This window comes from Prinia subflava, chromosome 25 (assembly GCF_021018805.1).
Source record: "Prinia subflava isolate CZ2003 ecotype Zambia chromosome 25, Cam_Psub_1.2, whole genome shotgun sequence".
NCBI lineage: Eukaryota > Metazoa > Chordata > Aves > Passeriformes > Cisticolidae > Prinia > Prinia subflava.
The window spans coordinates 5,477,063-5,494,893 of record NC_086271.1 but is presented as its reverse complement, the minus strand read 5'-3'; the positions used below and the strand labels follow the sequence as shown (position 1 = coordinate 5,494,893).

The following is a 17,831-nucleotide window of genomic DNA, read 5'->3' as shown; positions in this document are numbered from 1 at the left end:
GCTGTGGTTGTCTCCCTAGAGAGAAATTCTTCTGTGTGAGAGAGTGGAGGTTTGTGCAGCCGGAGTGTTCACTACGGTGTTGATGGGTTTGTAATGAGCCCTTGGAGGTTACACAATGGCCCTTCAGGTGCCCCGTGCCAGTGGGTTTTGAATTTGGGTTTACTTGAGGCAGGGACAGGCAGAGGAGCTCTTGTGTTCAGATCTTTAATGCAGCTTTGTTAAGAACGTGCTGAAAAGGAAACTGGGGGTGCTCCCCCCCATGACTGATCTGCATCCAGATTAAATCTGATTTCTGTTGGATGTTAGCCAGAAGAGAGGTTCCTGAAATCATGACTCAAACATACAAAGGGCCAGGCCTCGGTTATCCGTGTCTTAATGAAATCCATGTGCAATAGGAGTAAATATTTTTCTAAACAATGAGGAATTTAAAATTGAAAGCAACTCTGAAAACATTTGGAGTGACTGGCCAGATAAGCCTAAGCAGGGTAAATGTCAGTTACTGGCAGTGGATTTGATTGTCTCTCTGAATACTGTTGTTTTTGCTTTAATTGGGAAAGGACATACTTGACTGAAAGAAAAGGAGAAGCCAGGCATTTACAGAACCTCTTGGCCTTCTCTAAAAGCTCCCCCTCGTTTTTATTTGTAACTTCCTTCTCTCCAAGAAAAGCTGTTTCTAAGCTTCTGGCTGCCTTTGCATGATTTATGTAAAAAACCCCAGAAGAGTGCTCTCCCCTCCCTCCCTCTCCCCCTAAAAGTGTTGCTTTTATGTTTCTGTAGCTTTTCCTCCTGAGTGTCTCATCTGATGAGCAGCACGGATGATCTGATGTGATCTCAGAGCACCACAGTCCCTTGGTTTGATACTTGTGTGTGTCCTAGTTGAGTATCCATTAGGAAAATGCTATCCAGTGGCTCTTAGCCTTGGGCTCATCATCCTAACTGAAGATAGGACTTGTCTGATCCTTCTTTACTGTCCCTATTCTGCTTGTCAATTAATTAGATGTAAATTTAAGGAAATAACTCAAAAAAAATCAGAGGAACATCCGTAAACTTTAGTGTTTTGACTCTGTAGTAGTCTTTCCCTTTGACCTGATAATTCAAAATACATAGTTACACTTTGTTTTTGGTTGTTGTTTAATTTATTTTTTAGTTGGAAGTGAAGGCAACAGTGGCTATACTTTTTTCTTTGAATTGGAACTAAATGGAAACGATGTGTTTTAAGCACTCCTTTTTCCCCTTTTGTTTTAGGAAACACTCCCTGGTTTTAAATGGATTGGAAGCAGAGTAAAAAATCTCCTAGACAATGGAAAAGAAGTTCTCTTTGCATTTGAGGAGTCTATTGGTATGAGTGGTGATATCCCTTTTAGCTGTTGAGAACTGAGGGGGGAATGTGAATTGGAAGGACTGATCTTAGTTATGAAATAAAACACACAAGAAGTACTTTGTTTTTATCCTACTAGTTAATAGCATTGGTCTTTTGCTCCCATCAAATTGATTTGCCAACTCCCATAATAAATTTTACCAGCTGATTCTGGTGTTTGCTTATCTTTCCAGCCCTATCACCCCCAAGTTAGATTTCTCCTGCATATGCAGCAATAAAGCAGCTTCCATGTACTGGCCAGTTTTCCTCTACAGGACCAAAGGTTAAAACTTCAGTCGAGTAAATCAGTGTAATCATCTGTCAGGTTCTTTTTTCCACCATCCCTTTTTTCTTCCTAGGCTTCATGTGTGGCACATCAGTGCTGGATAAGGATGGAGTGAGTGCAGCTGTGGTCATTGCTGAAATGGCAACTTACCTGCAGGGCCAGGGCCTGACCCTGGCACAGAAACTCGTTGACATTTATGAAACGTGAGCAGTGTTTTTATCAGAATGTTCTACCCCACTGCTTTAGAGCTGGGAATAATCTAAGGAGCGTTTATTTAAATGTAAATACATGTATATTTGTATTGTTTGTGTCCCTCAGATGTTTTCTCATTGTAAGTTCTTGTGGGGCTTTTTGATGTAGGACGGATTACAGCCCATCACTAATGCAGATACCACAAGGGGCTCCAGGAGGGCTGGAGAGGGATTTGGGGTAGGATACAGGGAATGGCTTCCCACTGCCAGAAGGGATCTGCAACAGCAGAGGTGGAAGGAATGGCTATGGTGCAACCCCAGCAGTAAAACAAGGGTTGTGTTTGTCAGAATCAAGCCTTGTACTGAGATCTTCTGGGTACCGTATGTGCCAAAACCTTCTGAGTCTTAAAACATTAATCTGCTTGCAGGTATGGATATCACATATCCAAGACTTCCTATTTCCTGTGCTATGATCCTCCCACTATCAAAAGGATATTTGAGAGACTGCGGAACTTCGATGGCCCTCAGTCTTATCCCAAGTGCTGTGGGCCTTACAACATCTTGCACGTCCGAGACGTCACCACTGGCTATGACAGCAGCCAGCTGAACAAGAAGTCGGTGGGTTACAGAGGGTTTTTGCAGAGGAGGGCTGGAGGAGCTGAAGGGAAGTTCACCTTCAGTGCAGATGGGGAATGCCGTGGTTATTGTGGTACAGCCATCAGCGCCCTCTATTGGCGCGCTGAGCCCGGTGCTGCTGCAGCTCCTGAGCTCCCAGGTGCTGCTGCAGGGGAGTTCAGGGGCTGCTGCTGTTCTGCAGGTGCTGCCGGTGAGCAAGAGCAGCCAGATGATCACGTTCACCTTCCAGAACGGCTGCGTGGCCACGCTGCGCACCAGCGGCACCGAGCCCAAGATCAAGTACTACGCCGAGATGTGCGCGCTGCCCGGGCACAGGTCAGTGCCCGCCCTCTGCCCACAGCACAGGCACACGGGGACCTTCTCTGCTGCACTGGGCTTCTCCAGCAAACCCAGCTCCCCACTTCCTGAGAGTCAAAAAGGGATCAGGTGACAAAATCACAGAATTACTCAGGCTAGGAAAGCTCTCTGAGATCAGAGTCCAACCTGTGACCAGCCTGCACCTTGTCAACCCGACCAGGGCACTGAGTATCCCATCCAGGCTTCTCTTTCTCTGCTGAGGTTGAGCTGCTGCTGCTGCTGAGTGTCTTTGCAGCCAGCGGGGTTCCCACTGCCTGTGGGAATCTGCTGTGTTACTCTGAGCTGCCAGAGAGCAACTAGATGTTGTTCATGTGGGTTGAGCTTCTTCCAGTTTAAAAGGAAGGCAAAAAACCCCAGGCTGTGTTTACACCAGAGAAACTTCTTGTGTTATGGAGTCATGGAATGGTTTGTGTTGGAAGGGACCTTAAAGACCATCTCATTCCACCCCTCTGCCACGGGCAGGGACACCTGCCACTGTCCCAGGTTGCTCCAGCCTGGCCTTGGACACTGCCAGGGGTGGGGCAGCCACAGCTGCTCAGGGCAGCCTGTGCCGGGCCTCACCCCCTGGTTACTGCAGCATTAATTGAAATTAATGGAAGAAAAAGGCCACTAGAGGGCTCTGGACACCATCCTTTGAAGTCCCTTCCCACCCGAACCATCACCGATTCCAAGATAATCCCTGCTGAAAAGGAGCTTGTTAAAGCGGGCGGTTTGGGGTCTCTCCACTGGAGGGGTGGGAACCCAGCAGAGCAAGTCCATTCCCCAGCAGGTCGTGCTGTTTGTTTCTTTATGTTCGGGCGTTTCCCACACCTCTGACCCGGCTGTTGTTCCCTGCAGTGACAGGAGTGTGCTGGAAGGAGAGCTCCAGAAGCTGATCGCGGCTTTGATTGAGAATTTCCTGGAGCCTGCCAAGAACGGGCTGACCTGGCGCTCTGCGTAGAGCCCCGGAGGCACCGCGGGGAACAAAGACCCAGGGGCAGAGCCGGTCTCATCTGTGTGTGTGTGTGTGTTTGAAACAGCTGCATTCTTTTTCTGCAGAGAAGAAGCATTCTTTTGTCAGGCTTTTCACCAAACGGGGACAAGGAGAGGAGGTCAAAGGAAAGGGTAGAATTTGTTGTTGCAGTTTTCAGGCCTTTTGACCAAAAGTTGAATTAACCCACACCAATGCAAATGAACTGCCCTAGAACTTCTGAGGCAGCTGAGCTTAGCTGCTTACATCTTGTCTTAAACTGAGTTCAGGTACCTCGAACACCTTTTTTTTGTGTGTGAAAAGGTGTTTAAAGTTTTACAGAGTGGTAACTCTAAACTGACAGCAAAGGCAGCTTCTTCCCTGCAGCTCTCAGAGACCTTCCATGTGGGTCTGCATTTACAAAAGCATCAAAGCAGAGCTCAGCATTTCTTGTTTAGGCAAATAATTGTCATTTTTCAGCTACTTAAGAATCCTTCTGTTGGTAAAGGTGTTCTTGGGCATTGTAGCTTTCCCCTGTGCATCTCAAAATATGTGGCAGTGCAACAATAGTGGCAACAGCTGCAGCTTGGGGTTGGAATTGCCTGGAAGCTTTTCCAAGGCTTCCAAAGGAGCAGGAGCTTGGTCATTCCGTGGTAAAATTGCCCCTTCTGACTGCCATAGGCTCTGTAGCTTCTCTTTGTCCCACATCTCTGAAGGGTGTTAATCTTTCTTGGTTTTCTCTATTCATTACTTGGAATGAAGAAGGCCAGTCAGTGACTCCTTTGTTTTTGCTGGCCTGAATTTATGTTGTCTGTGTATTAAAGAAGAAAGAAACCAAGGAAGAAAGTGGAGATGAGAGACTGATGGAGTTACTAAGTTGTGATTTTTAAAAAAATTTTTGGCCATGTCCTGTTGGGTGTTTTCTGTTAGAATAGCACTTTGTAAATTCTATTATTCTTTATCTTAAAGGGCAAATTTTGAACAGCTTCTCTCATTTTTCTCCCTTTGCTCAAGCAGCATGTGAGACTGCTAATCCCATTTTCCACAAAAACCCACCCAAACCAATACTAAAGTTCTCCTTGTGGTTATCTATTGGCTTTTGGACAATAGAGGCTGTGTTTTGGCTCAGGAGAGCTGGTTCTGGGAGCTCCCTGCTGTCATTGTCAGCAAGTCTAGAGAAGCAGCAGCGATTCAGTGCTGCCTTTTGTCTGTGCTGGAGATGGTGGGAGGAGAGCCCAAGGTGCTCTGGAGTTCAAGCTGTTGTTTTGCCGCTGTTGTTGCCTCTCCAAACTCATTCTCCCTCGGATGATGCCCTCGCAGCTGGATGCCACAGAATGGCACAGGGTAGGTCTGAGTGAGTTTTCTCTCCACGGCTTCAGAGAGCCCTGAGGTTTGGGGGTTTCCTGCTGCCAGCAGCTTTGCACTATGTTCATGGAGAAGTATTTCAGTGTCTGTGAATGTACATGTACCGGAGAAGGTCTGTGTTGCACAAATTCTGACCTGTCACTGCTATTTATTTATTTTTTTATTTGAAGAGAAAGTATCTCCAACTTGTTCTGCCATTGAATGAAATGTATCTAATGCCAAAAGCTTGGCTTTTTTTACCTTGATTGTACATTTGACTGCCATGGGGGGAAAATAAGTAAACCCAGTTACGCTCAGAGTATGCTTTTGTTGTTGTCCATGCTGGGTAGGGCTGGGAAGGCATTTCTGACTGCTGCTTTGACTTCAGCTCTCCCAGAAAGGGTGCGGATCTGGATCCCCACTGCGCTGAACTTGAAGGAGCTCTTGCCCTTCCTTCCATTGGCAGCAGATTAAACCCTGAGGCGTTGAGGATTTTGTTCTCCAAGCAGTCAAGAGAACAAGTGACTTGGGACATAATTTTGAACAAACACTGTAAAAAGCATAGAGTGTCTGTGATGAGCCCAGCTGAGTATTATTTTAGCAGTCAAGTCTTGTGAGGGATGGTTGTGCTTCTACAAAGAGCAGGAATCTGCAGCTTCCCAGAGGTCTGCTTTGTGTCAGTAGGCAAGTGCTAGAAATGGAGAAAATGTTTCCAAATGAGCTTTGCTGGAAGCTGGTACCTGTTCATTGTCTAACTGTTTAATTAAAGAAGAAAACTGAGCTGTGGGGTGTTATGTATCTGGGATTTTCCCCTTGGATAGGTTTGACAGTGAGCTGTAGCTGTAGTGATGCTTTTGGGAGGACAGCAGCAGGCTCAAGGTGTTGAATGTACTTTCAGGGTATAATAACTGTGTGCTGTTTTGAAACTGCTGCTACTGTTGTTTTCCTACTTCTTGGAACTGTTTGATATATTTATACTGTTCCATTTCTGGAACTCCTTTATCTCCTCCCTCTGAGCTTGCATCCCTTACTTCTGTTACTGTGAAGCACTGGAATTCTCATTTCCTTGCCCTGTAACTTTGTTATGCATCGTGTTGGAGTTGACTTGGTTTGTGCACAACCTTTCTTGAGCTGTCAGCTGTTCTTTCCCACTTCTCAGATAAGAACAAAAGCTTTTCTAACTTGACTAGAAAGCAGATCACAGATCAAAGGACGCTGTGGATGTCATTTCCGAGGTACTTCCAGGTAAACCGCGCCTTTTCAAAGGCTGGACACTGGCTAAAGCTGCGGTCCTACAGCCATTGTGTTGGGTTTAGTGTTTAATAAAATCCAGCGGGCTTGGGTTTGTCCCTTGGCTGTGACAGGTTTAATCTCTGTGGTGACGTCGTGTTTCTGTGGGCCTGGGACAGGAGGGGGCTTTGGCAGGCAAGGCTTTCCAAGTTCAGGGCTTGGCCAGGCAAGGCTGAATGTCTGTGAGGCAGAGCTTGTAGCTGGGTTTTTTACTGAGGTTGTGGTAGAGCATCCAGGTGTGGATGAAATATTTGCAAGCACTGTCCACGTCTCTCTCCCAGCCCCTCTGAGGATGTGTGAGGGAAGTGCACGCTCCGGTGTGGCAGAGGAGGAGGGGAGGTGTGTAACAGGGAGAGCTGGGCTGCAGCTGTGGCCCAGAGGAGCAGTGCAGCCCCCACGCTGTGTTGGGCTGCTGGGGCAGCTGCGCCTCCCCTGTGTCCCCAGCAGGATGTGACTCCGAGGAGCTGGGGCTGCCTTGGGCTGCAGGAGAACAGCCCCGAGGGGCTCTGCTCGTTGCCTCCTTTGAAATACCCAACCCTTCTGAGGAGGGGAGAGGCACGCTGGTGTTGCCCATGGGGACATCAATAAATGACGAGGACAGACCCTCTAGGGTTTCAGCTGTCCGGGTGAGTTGCCCATTGCAGCCTAGGGCTCCCTTCCCTGCCTGGCCTGCTCCCAAGCTCTGCTGCTTGGTTACCTGCATGCTGACATCCCTGGTGTTGCTCCCCGGTTCAGCTGTGCTCAGGCAGCACTTTGGGTGCCCTCCCTGCCAGGCTCCTGGGGTTACTGGGGATTCCAGCTCTCATTTCCTTACAGGAACTGTTTGTGACACTACAGTGGATGCCAGGAGAGGAACAATGGGCTCTGTCACTTGGGCAGGGCGGGATGTGTGTGCTGCTTTAGGAAGCACCTGGGTGGTCTCTGATTTTAAAACTGATCCTGTTATGACTTTGTTTTCTCTTCCATTCCCTTTTTTGTCCTGTCCCAACTAAGAGGGGGGCTCCTTGCATGGTGACACCTGGGTGGTTACAGTCCAGCTTGATTCCCTGTGCTCAAGAACAACTTTGTACAAGGTGATTGAAGTATCTCGAGTTGCATCGTTCTCCTTGCCTGGAACCTTGGGGAGTTCTGCATCTGCACTCCTCTTTACCCAGTGTGTGTTCTGTAAAACTAGGGTGTATTACAAATACAGAGTGAGAACTTGCACTTTTCTGAAAAGTTTCTGTGTACTGCTATGTGGATTTAGCTGAATGGAGTGTTACAAGTAATAAAATATTCCCTTTGTAATCTCAATCCAGGTTTCTTTGTCATCTTTTTCCAAACATCTCTGCCCCAGAAGCTGGGCTGGGCTTAGAGGAATATCCATGTGCTACTTGGATGAGGCCTGGGAACAAGAGACTGTTCAGAGCCTCCTCCTTTGGAGGGCACTGAGCCCTCCCCTGATGGTGGAGGGTGTCCCTGGGGCTGACAGGGGACTGGGACCAGCAGTGTCCCTTCAGTGATGGCTGCAGGCTTCATCCCGAGGGCTCCTGTGTCCCCATGGTTGTTTTATCTGCCAAGGCTGCTGTCCCTGAGCCCCTCTCCTCCCAGCTCAGCACAGCTAACTCTGAGTTCCAGCCCATCCTCTGCAGGCCAGTGCCAGAGATGCTTTCAGGGAGTCACCCATAGCCGTTCCCGGTGAGCAAACAGGATAAGGATGGGCAGAGGGTCAGGTTTGTTTGGGCTGGGGTGAAGGGAGCAGTGGGCTCACCCCGGGCAGGGCAGGGACTGGGATGGGGACACGGCGCCTGGCTGTAGTTGCAGGATCCAGCACTGGATGTCACCACCAGTCCGTGCACAGGGATGGAGCCCCGGGGCTGCCAGTGTGTCCCTCTCAGTGTGGGGGACAGCCAAGGGCCAGGCAGGACACAGGCAGGTGACTGTCTGCAGCCCCTGTTCCTCAGGAAAAGTCCCCCGATCCCTGGGGGTGCCACCTCCAGCCACCTCTTTGCTGCTGAGACAGGTCCATGCTCAGCAAGGAACCCTCATCTCTCAGAAATATCCCAACCTGGCTGATTAGAAACATCCACAGGTACATGGCAGAAATCCTTATTAACACTCTCAGTTTCTGGGCAGGGCACAAGAGCCACCTCTGAACCAGAGGAAGGACAAACAGCACTGTCCTGGGGGTGGTGGTCCTGAAGCTGCCCAGTATTTCAGGTGAACCCTGGTGAGGACTTTAATCCATTTCTGAGGGTTTTTTCCCCTGTGCAAACCCCTCCTTGCTATCAGGAATTCAACCCTGCTTTGTGCCTCAGTTTCCCCAAGGTACAAGGGTAACATCCCTGTCTTGCTTTTCCTAAAGGAATCAATGAAAAGCAGAGGGTATTTTTCCTCCCTCTGATGGTCTGGGTTAATTTGTTATAATAGAGGAAGGAATGTGAGGACTAAGGAGCATGGTGTGTAGGTTCTCAGGGGTGAAGTTGCTTGGGGAGAATTAATTATCATTAATTCTGTGTGTCCCTGTAAGGACAGACAGCTCGTAGCTGTCCTTACAGGCTCCCCAGTGCAGGAGCACCACAGCCCTGTGCTCAGCGAGGACAAGGGTGATGCTCCAGCCCAGGTATTTCTCCTGGATAAATCCAGCTGCCATCACCATGCTTTGGGAAGTTTTGGCCTCTTCTACACTAAAGGAGACCCCACTCAGCCTCCTTCCTACAGCCCTGGGCACCACGGAGCACCTCGTGCCACCCTTGGGATACCCTTGTTGGGTGACACGAGCACCTGAACGTGCTCGGATGGCAGGCAGGGTGCCCATCCCAGCTCCAGCTGCACCCCCATCCCCCTCCCCAGCCAAACCTTCCTCCCTGCCAGCTGGATTGACCCAAGAACATCTGAGATTTGGAAGATAAGGAAGGAAAAACAGATCTGAAAGCCTGCGCTGGCTGCAAAGTGCCGGTTCCATTTCATATGCAGGACATATGAATGGACATTTTTTGGCTTTTTTCCACCTCCTGTTTTGGTGATGAGCCACTGCACGGGGCTCTGAGCATGTTTTGTGTGGTTCATATCACAGATGCTGTTTCTATCCTGTTTTTCCTTTGGCTCCAGGAGCTGCTGGGGTAACTTTCCACTTGGGCAGCAGCTCCTGCCACGAGCTTGGGACACTGGGAGGTCCACGTTCCTTCATGGAAAGGGACTGCATGCAAACGTGATGGCAGCTGGGGTTCTCCAAACACAGGGCTGCCTTTGGGAACCCAAAAAGCACATTTTAAGTCTCAGCTGGGTGACAACGCCCCAATCCAGAGGTTCCCCGATGCTGCTCCTTCGTACGGTGCGGGGTATGTGCTCTACAGAATAAGATGGATGCTAACAAGCCACAGGAATTGTGCTCCCACAGCGGGTTATCCGCCCCCATCCTACCCCCTGCACGTCGCCTGAGGGGCATTGGTGTCCCTGGAGGGGTCTTACTGCACCCAGTTTGGAGGGCATGCTCCGAACCTTTGGGTGCCAAAACGAGAAGTGTCCTCATCCCTGGATCAAAGCCACCCCCTCCATCCCTCCAGCCTCAGGAAAAGCTGGAACAAACAGCTACTCACACCAGCCACCCCTTCAGAGAAAGGGCTTTGGGCTCGGGGAGTGTTTGGCCACTTCTCGTTTTGCCTGGAGGCGATTTCTTTCCCCTTATCTATTGCCAGATCCTGGCGCCTGTTGCCAGACCGGTGGTGTTCTGTTCCCTGCTCCAGCAGCCCGGTCTGCCCGCAGAGCCCTCCAGGCTGCTCCTTGTTCCCTCCAGGCTGCTCCCTGCTCCCTCCAGGCTGCTCCCTGTCCCTCCAGGCTGCTCCCTGTCCCTCCAGGCTGCTCCCTGCTCCCTCCAGGCTTCTCCCTACTCCAACACCCCTCATCTGGTTGTGCTCTGCCAGATGTGCAAATCCACCCCGCTGCCCCTTCTTTTGCTCAGGCTTTGGCTGCGCTGGGGTGGGAAAGGGAGGGAGGAGGTGGGGAAGTGAATGAAGGCAAGGGCAGGCTGAGATTTCTCCCCTTGGCACTGATTGCAAGGAGTGACAAGGCGGCACCAGAGCCCACAAGCTCCGTGGGAGGAAACCTCAGGAAAAGGTGTTCAAAATGCAACAAGTTTTGCAAGAAGCTGGGCCCTGGGGATCTCGGGGTTCCCCGGGAGCCGGGATAGAGTGGGGAACCAGCCCCCTGCTCAGTAGGACCAGCTGAGAGCAGCCAGGACAATAATTTTGATTGCCAGTGCTGTATCCCTACGCGAACACAGCCCAGCTGCAGGCTCTGCTCCCGCTCTCCTTTCCCAAGGGATCCACCTCGACACCGGGATTTCAAGGGGAAGAAGTTCTAAGGGGAAAAATGCAAAGGATTCTGCACCGGGCTGCATCATCCCCCCCGAGCCTCCAGGGATGGAAAGAACTGCGCTTTCCACACGCAGCCAGGCTCAGGAAACACAACTCCCACAGAACTCTCAATCCAAGCCCAGCACAGCGGGCGCCAGCTGCCCCCGAGCATCCCCGAGCCCCCGGCACACCGTGGCGCCGGCCCCGGCTGCATCCCGCCGTGCTCCTCACCCTGCCCGCCCCGCCTGCATCCGCCTCCCGCTGTGGAGAAAGGAAAACGCACACGGATCGAAACGCAACGCTTCGGGTTTCATCCCAGCACCCAAACTCAGCATTCCAACACGCCACATTACAAAAGCTGCAGCTTCCTTCGGGGCAGCCCCGCAGCGGAGAGGCTCAGCGCTCTGGCACCTCATGGGTTACGTACAAAGCCACCCGGGAGAGAAAGACTACTTGAGAAAACTGTTACCTGGATAATTTTCCTGAGCCCCTGTGCTGCTGCCAGGGAGGGATCAGGACTGAGATCTGTGCACAAGCCACACAAAACCGCTCTGCATCCCTGACCACCAAACCAGCTCAGCAAGAGAGGTTCCCAAGCACCGATGAAAACAGAGGAGCCCAGAGCTCCCTACCTCTGGCAAACCCACCACAGTAACTTCGCCTCAGCCACGGGGATATTAGGCAACCGTTTGCAAGGAGCTTCATAGAAAATAGACGATGGAGTGGGTGCAGCTTTGAATATATTTGCTCTAGGATATAGTAACAGGCACTAAAGCAAACACGGGCAGGGGAATTAGGGCGGGAGCTCCTGCTTCGCTCGTTTTAAATTACAAAGTGCCGAGACAGCCAGGTCTACGCTACATTCTAGAGTCAAAGGGCTGCCCCGCGTGCCCCGGGGAACATGCACGCAGCCGGCGGAGGCGTTTCCTACAGCTGCAGCATCGCCTTGTGCCTGGAACCAGCTGGAAATGTCACTGAACAAAACTAAATGGATAAACGGGCTCGGAAAAGCACGTCGCTTCCCGGGGGGAGCAGCTGGATGATGTGTTCTCCTCTTTGCAGCAAAAAGGCAAAAAAAAAGAAAAGAAATGAAGTTAAACTTTGCACCTGTCAAATAGAAATCTAATAGGAAAGAGAGCTGTACATAGTCAAAGTCAAGTCCAGGCTCCAGGAACGTCCAGGAGGACAGTTTCAGGTATTGCCTGCGGCTTCCTGGGCCGTGCTGAGCACGCACTCGGGTGTGAGCGCCAAGCCGCGCATCCTGCGTGCCGGAGGGCCCCGCCGCCGCACAGGGACCAGCCGTGCAAGCCTCCCAATCCTCCGGGAGCGCCGGGCCGTGCATGCTGGCACCCCGCGGGGCCGAGCCGGGTGTGCTCCCTGCCAGCGGGCACTGGATGGGGGAACGGTCCGGCCTGGCGCCCTGCGGGAACCTGCAGGGTCGGAGGTGTGGGAAGGGGAAGCCAGCCCTCCGGGGAGGGTCACTCCGCTCTGGTGCACCCCGGTGCCCACCCCGAGGGCGGCTCGTCCTCACAGACCGATTTTCGGTGGGGCCTCGGCAAGGGGATGGCTGGGCCGGGGCGAGGCAGGGGCCGGGTGCGGAGGCGTCGAGGCGCTGAGGGGCGGCTCGGCGGGCGGGTGCCGCCGGGCGATGGCCGGGGGTGCCGTCAGAGGCCCGGGGTGCCGGCGCAGCGCGGATCGGCGTCCTGCTCGTAGCGGTAGTGGTAGCCCTCCATCTGGTCGCGGCACGCCTCGCGCAGGTTGTGCAGCCAGCGCTTGATGCCGCGGCGGTTCAGGTAGAGCACCATGAGGAAGACGATGCCGATGAGCGCCAGCACGATGCCGAAGAAGACGTAGGAGGCGGTCTCCAGCTGGCCGGGCTCGCCGCCTTCGCCGAGGCCGCAGGCCAGCGCCTCGGGCCGCAGGCGCAGCAGGGCCTTGCCGCGCAGCCCCGGCGGCCCCGCGCAGCGCAGGCTCCGCGCGTCGAGCACGCGGGCGGCGGCGCCGCGCAGCCAGGCCAGGAAGGGCCGCAGGCTGCAGTCGCAGCTCAGCGGGTTGGCGCCCAGGCTGAGGCGCAGCCCCCGCAGCTCGGGCGCGTCCAGGCTGCGCAGCTCGGCGGCCGCCAGCCGCTGCAGGGAGTTGTTCCGCAGGTCCAGCTCCTCCAGGCCGGGCGGCAGCAGCGCGGCCGGCAGCGCCTGCAGCGCGTTGCCCGCCAGCTCCAGGCGCCGCAGGCTGAGGTTGCGCATGGCCAGGGCGAGCTGCTCCTCGAGCGGGGCCGCCAGCAGCGCCTGGTTCAGCTGCAGCGTGCGCAGCTGCGGGACCCCGGCGAAGGCGCCGGCGGCCACCGAGAGCAGCGGGTTGTGGCTCAGGTCGAGGGTGCGCAGGGCGGGCAGGCCCTGCAGGGCCATGTCCTCGATGGTGTGGATGTTGTCGTGGCGCAGGCGGAGCAGGCGGAGGTCGCGCAGCGGGCGGGCGGCGAAGGCGGCGCGGGACAGGACGCTCAGGTTGCTGCCGGCGATGCTGAGGTTGTGGACGGCGGCCGGCAGCTCCCTCGGCGGCTCCTCCAGCCGCTCGTAGCGGCACTGCACCAGCTCCGGGGTGGCCACGCAGTAGCAGGCGGAGGGGCAGGCGGCGGGGGCGGCGGCGGGGGGCACGGCCAGCGGCAGCAGGGCGAGCCCCAGCCAGGGCAGCCAGCGCCCGCCGCCCGCCGGCCGCGCCTGCCTGCGGGCCATGCCGCCGGGGCGGGCATGCAGCGCGGGGCCGCGCCCCGCCGGGCCGGGGGAGCCGGGGGAGCGGGGCGGCCGCTCCTGCCTCGCCGCAGCCCCCCCGGGGCCGAGCTGCCTCCGGCGCCGCGCCCGCACACGGCGGCTCTGCCGGCAGCGCCGGGCTCGCCGCTGCCCAAATCGGGCCGGGGGGGTGGAGGGGGAGGAGAGCGAGGAGGAGGAGAAGGAGGAGGAGGAAGAAGAGAAGGGGACGGGTTGGGGCTGCCCGGCGCTGCGGGATGGGCTGGGGAGCGCCGCGGGCAGCGGCCGTCGGGGGGAGCTGAGCCGGGCTCGGCCGAGCCGGGCTCGGCACCGAGCCCACCGAGCCCCCGCCGCTGCGGGGTCCCGGGGACTGGACGGGGCTGGCGCGGTCCCCTTGCTGCCCGAGGAGGGATTAGGGGATGTCGCGGTCCCCAACGAGCCCGGGGAGGATTTGGAGGCTGTCCCGGTCCTTTCCCAGCAAGGTGGGAGTTGGGGGGCTGCCGCGGTGGGTCACCCCCAGCCCTGGGGAGGGAATGGGGGCTGTCACGACGTCTTTCCATTCCAGGGAGGATATGGGGGGTTGTCTCAGCTCGCCTCCAACCGGAGAGGGTCTAGGGGCTGTCCCACTCCCCTTCCAGTCCTGGTCCCCGTTCCCTGCCCTGCCCCAGAAGCCAGACACCCCGCAGCATCCCTGAGCGTTGCACGGTTATCTCCCTCCGCTTCTGAACCTGCTTGGTCCCCTCTGGCATCCCGGGGGCTGCCCGGGGCTGGGGGCACAGGGAGGCATCACACACCCCTTGTCACCACCCCTTGATGTTGGGGTGGGCATGGAATTTTTGGATGCTGGAGCAATGCACAGCCAGTCACCAGGAGTGCTGTGTTCAGAGCCGGAGGCAGCAGCAGTTGGATCCCCTTCAGTGCCTAAATAAATACCTCCATGGAGTCACACTGAGCTGGGGGTCACATTAAATAAACCCCATCGTGGGCACGCGAGAGTTCCAGGATGGTTTGGGTTGGAAGGGACCTTGAAGGGCATCCAGTCCCACCCCCTGCCATGGGCAGGGACACCTGTCACGATGCCAGGTTGCTCCAAGCCCCATCCAGCCAAGCTCTGGACACTTCCAGGGATGGGGATCTTGATTTTTCTCCTCCACTCTGTCCTTATCTCTCATCCTGACCTTTCCCCCAAAGTATTTCCCCTCTTATTGGGGTTCCTTTTTCCAGGAGCTCACCTGAATTTTACAGGGTCCAGGTAAATTGTGGATGCTGCTGTGACTGGGTGGCTTGAGCTGCTCCTGAGCACCCTTTGCTGCGCTCCCAGACATTGGGCAAACTCTGTATTTAAAGTGACAGTGTCTAACAGCAGCCACAGAAATCAAGGAGGCTTGTGGAAGAGGCAGGGGAGAGGAGCACACTTGGGAACACGCCAGATAGCTGTGTGCCATATCACATATTTAGGTGTGGGGCAGCATCCACGGCGGGTTAGTGGGGAGAGCCAGGTGTGCAGTGGGTCGTGCTGAGCCAGCTCTGCAGCACTCCCAGATGGAGCCTCCTCTCTCCCAAAATAGCACTTTGCAGCCCATTTATCACATTTAATTGCTATATATAAAGAATTGATAGCACTCTGGAAGACAAGGCAGTGGGTGGGCGAGGTCAGGCCGGGTGTACCAGGTCCTGACAACTCTTAGCAGCTGGGCTGTGAAGATCTTGGCACCTCTTAATCCTTCTCTGTGCTCCTCGGGGAAGGAGCTGCCATAAAAAAGGGCAGGCACCTTCCCTCCCTCCCTCCCCAAAAGCCATACAACACAGCAGGTGAGTGATGTTAGAGGTTATGGGAGAGCACGAGGCTCTCTGCAGCTGACCCCTTTGACTTTGAAGGGTGGAGATGCTCCAAGGTTTGGAGGGGGGGGATGTTCCAGGGCCACACTGCGGCAGGGTGACTTTGGGGGTTCTTGCCTGGTGGCACCATGGTGACCTCCTCGCCTGCTGCAAACACCCTGGACTTGCCCAGGGATGGCAGGGGGGTGATGAAGTGGCAGCATCCAGCTCAGCAGAGCTGTGAGCTTCTGGGGAGCCCGGGCTGTGCCGGTGTGTGCAGCAGTTCCTAAGGTCCCAGCATCAACCACCAGCTGTCATGCTGGAACCTGCAGCCCCTCAAACATGCTATGTACACACCTTCAAACCCCTGGTGGACTGGGATTGATTTGAGAGCCTCCTCCACCATCCCCCTCAACCATAATTCTGCATTTGAAGCAGCATTGAAGACTTCCTGTGGTTAAAGACCGGGAGATCGCATCTGCCATTGCCATGTCTCAGGATGAGATTAGGTCAGGCTGATGTGATTTGTTCCTGCAATTCCATACAGACCGTTACTCACTGCCTTGCTGTCTTCTGGAGGCTTCCAAGGAGAATTGATTGCTTGTGCCATGCCTTCGGTAACCGCTGTCAGGCCACCTGCTCTGTGACATTGCTTCTCTTTCCCCCTCGTCAGTGGTGGCCCAGGTTATTTCTGGTTGTGCACCCTGGGGATGTGCAAGCACAGCTCTGGTTTCTCTCCCACCATGTCCCACACTGGGTTTATTTTTGCTGTTGGTGCTGCTCTTGTTTGCAGATGGCGTTTTAGTGAAGGCTGGAACAAAAAGACAGTGAATGCTTTGGCTGGTTCCTTCTAGGGTAGGATGGCTCCTTTTCATCCCTCTGTCTTTCCTGCTGCTGCACACTGAGCTGAAGGCTCTCCTCATCCTCCTCTGGGCAGAGGATGGATGGAGAGCAGCCCTGAGGAGAAGGACCTGGGGAGTGTTGATGGGTGAGAAACTGGACATGAACCAGCCCAGAAACCCTCCGTGCCCTGGGCTGATCCCCCAGCTGGGCAGCAGGGCAGGGGGACTCTGCCCCTCTGCCCCTGTGTCAGGTGAGAGCCCACCTGCAGAGCTGCCCCAGCCCTGGGCCAGCAGCACAAGGACCTGGAGCTGCTGGAGAGAGCCCAGAGGAGCCCCGGAGCTGCTCTGGAGCCAGGCTGGGAGAGCTGGGGGTGCTCACCTGGAGAGGAGAAGGCTCCAGGGAGAGCTCAGAGCCCTTCCAGGGCCCAAAGGGGCTCCAGGAGAGCTGGAGAGGGACTGGGGACAAGGGATAGAGGGACAGGACACAGGGAATGGCTTCAAACTGACAGAGTAGTTTTATATACCACTGATGATACTGGGAAGGAATTGTTCCCTGTGAGGGTGGGCAGGCCCTAGAACAGGTTCCCAGAGAAGCTGTGGCTGCCCCTGGATCCCTGGAAGTGTCCAAGGCCAGGTTGGATGGGGCTTGGAGCAGCCTGGGACAGTGGAAGGTGTCCCTGCCAACACTGCAGCATTTGAACCCAGCCATTAACCTTTGCTCAGCAAACACTGGAAGCAGCATCCCTTTAAAATTCACACCTGTGACACTAGAACTGCTCATTGCAGTGCAGGAGGATACTTGGAAAAATACTGGAAAATAAGAAATAAATTTCTTTTGACTTTTCTGCATTAAACTGTTGGAAATGACATTTCTTTCACTTAAAAAAACCTTCTTCCACCTTTATTTGCAGAGGTTTGGAACTGAAGTCTGATTTCTTTCCCTCCCTTGTTCACACCCTCGTGGGATTACGAAAAGTTTTGTAAAAATATGCTTTTAAGCCAAGATGGGAGAGTCCCAGGTGCAGGATAATGGAGGCCAACTCCCAGATTTTGTGTCTTGCTCCAGGGATGCTGCTGGGGCTGGAGGTCAGGTTGGGCCTCCCTGGTCCCATGGCCAACCTGTTTCCCTGTGACCTGGCAGAAATTGCACCAGCAGATGAAAAGTGGGAAATAAAAGCCAGGCCAGGCTGGGCCGACCAAACCAGATGGGGACAGCACGTCTGTGTGGGTTGTGGCTGGCCATGGTTATCCCTGCAGGAAGAGCTCATCCCTGGGATTGGCAGAGGCCCACTGCTGGCTGGGTGCTCCACACCGCCTCCCTTTCCCTCTGCACAGCTCCCGTGTCCATGTGTCCCAGCTGGCACCACCCGGATCCCATCTGCCGCCTGCTCAGGGAATGCGCTGGCTCCTTTTGGTGGCTGCGCCGTCAGTGCCGCTGCTCCAGCCCCACTAATGGATTCCTCGTGCTAACCCAGGGAGCCGGGTGGAACTGGACACGGCCGAGCTAACTGGTGCATATTTTAAGATGGTATCGAAGTTTTTGCATTTAAACCTTCCAGACTTGCAAACGCAGCTGCAGGGGCTGCAGCCCTACAGAGATGGTTCCTGCAGAATGGTGGAGGGAGAGGAATCAGGGCCCCTTGGGTGACCTGGAGTCAGCAGGGTGGGTTTTCACCCCAAACAAGT

General features: G+C 54.7%; 2 protein-coding genes across 4 annotated transcripts in view; one reads left to right on the top strand and one right to left on the bottom strand.

Moving 5' to 3' along the window:
* PGM2L1 (phosphoglucomutase 2 like 1) overlaps nt 1-7,703 on the top strand; it is a 45,669-nt gene extending 37,966 nt beyond the window's left edge. For all 3 annotated transcript variants that reach the window (XM_063419291.1, XM_063419289.1, XM_063419290.1), the window contains exons 10-14: nt 1,246-1,339; nt 1,717-1,846; nt 2,263-2,452; nt 2,652-2,785; nt 3,665-7,703. In XM_063419291.1, the coding sequence (XP_063275361.1) occupies nt 1,246-1,339; nt 1,717-1,846; nt 2,263-2,452; nt 2,652-2,785; nt 3,665-3,767 (651 nt within the window). In that variant the 3' untranslated portion in view covers nt 3,768-7,703. The remainder of the gene's footprint in view (nt 1-1,245; nt 1,340-1,716; nt 1,847-2,262; nt 2,453-2,651; nt 2,786-3,664) is intronic.
* Nucleotides 7,704-11,132: 3,429 nt separating this feature from the next.
* On the bottom strand, nt 11,133-13,670 carry TPBGL (trophoblast glycoprotein like). Its single transcript, XM_063419366.1, has one exon. It carries the CDS (start codon nt 13,471-13,473, stop codon nt 12,409-12,411), a length of 1,065 nt encoding a protein of 354 aa, XP_063275436.1. The 5' UTR covers nt 13,474-13,670; the 3' UTR covers nt 11,133-12,408.
* Between the last annotated feature and the right edge of the window lie 4,161 nt (nt 13,671-17,831).

Coding starts and splice junctions, on each gene's coding strand:
- TPBGL (XM_063419366.1), bottom strand. CDS start 13,473: ATGGCCCGCAGGCAGGCGCGGCCGGCGGGCGGCGGGCGCTGGCTGCCC.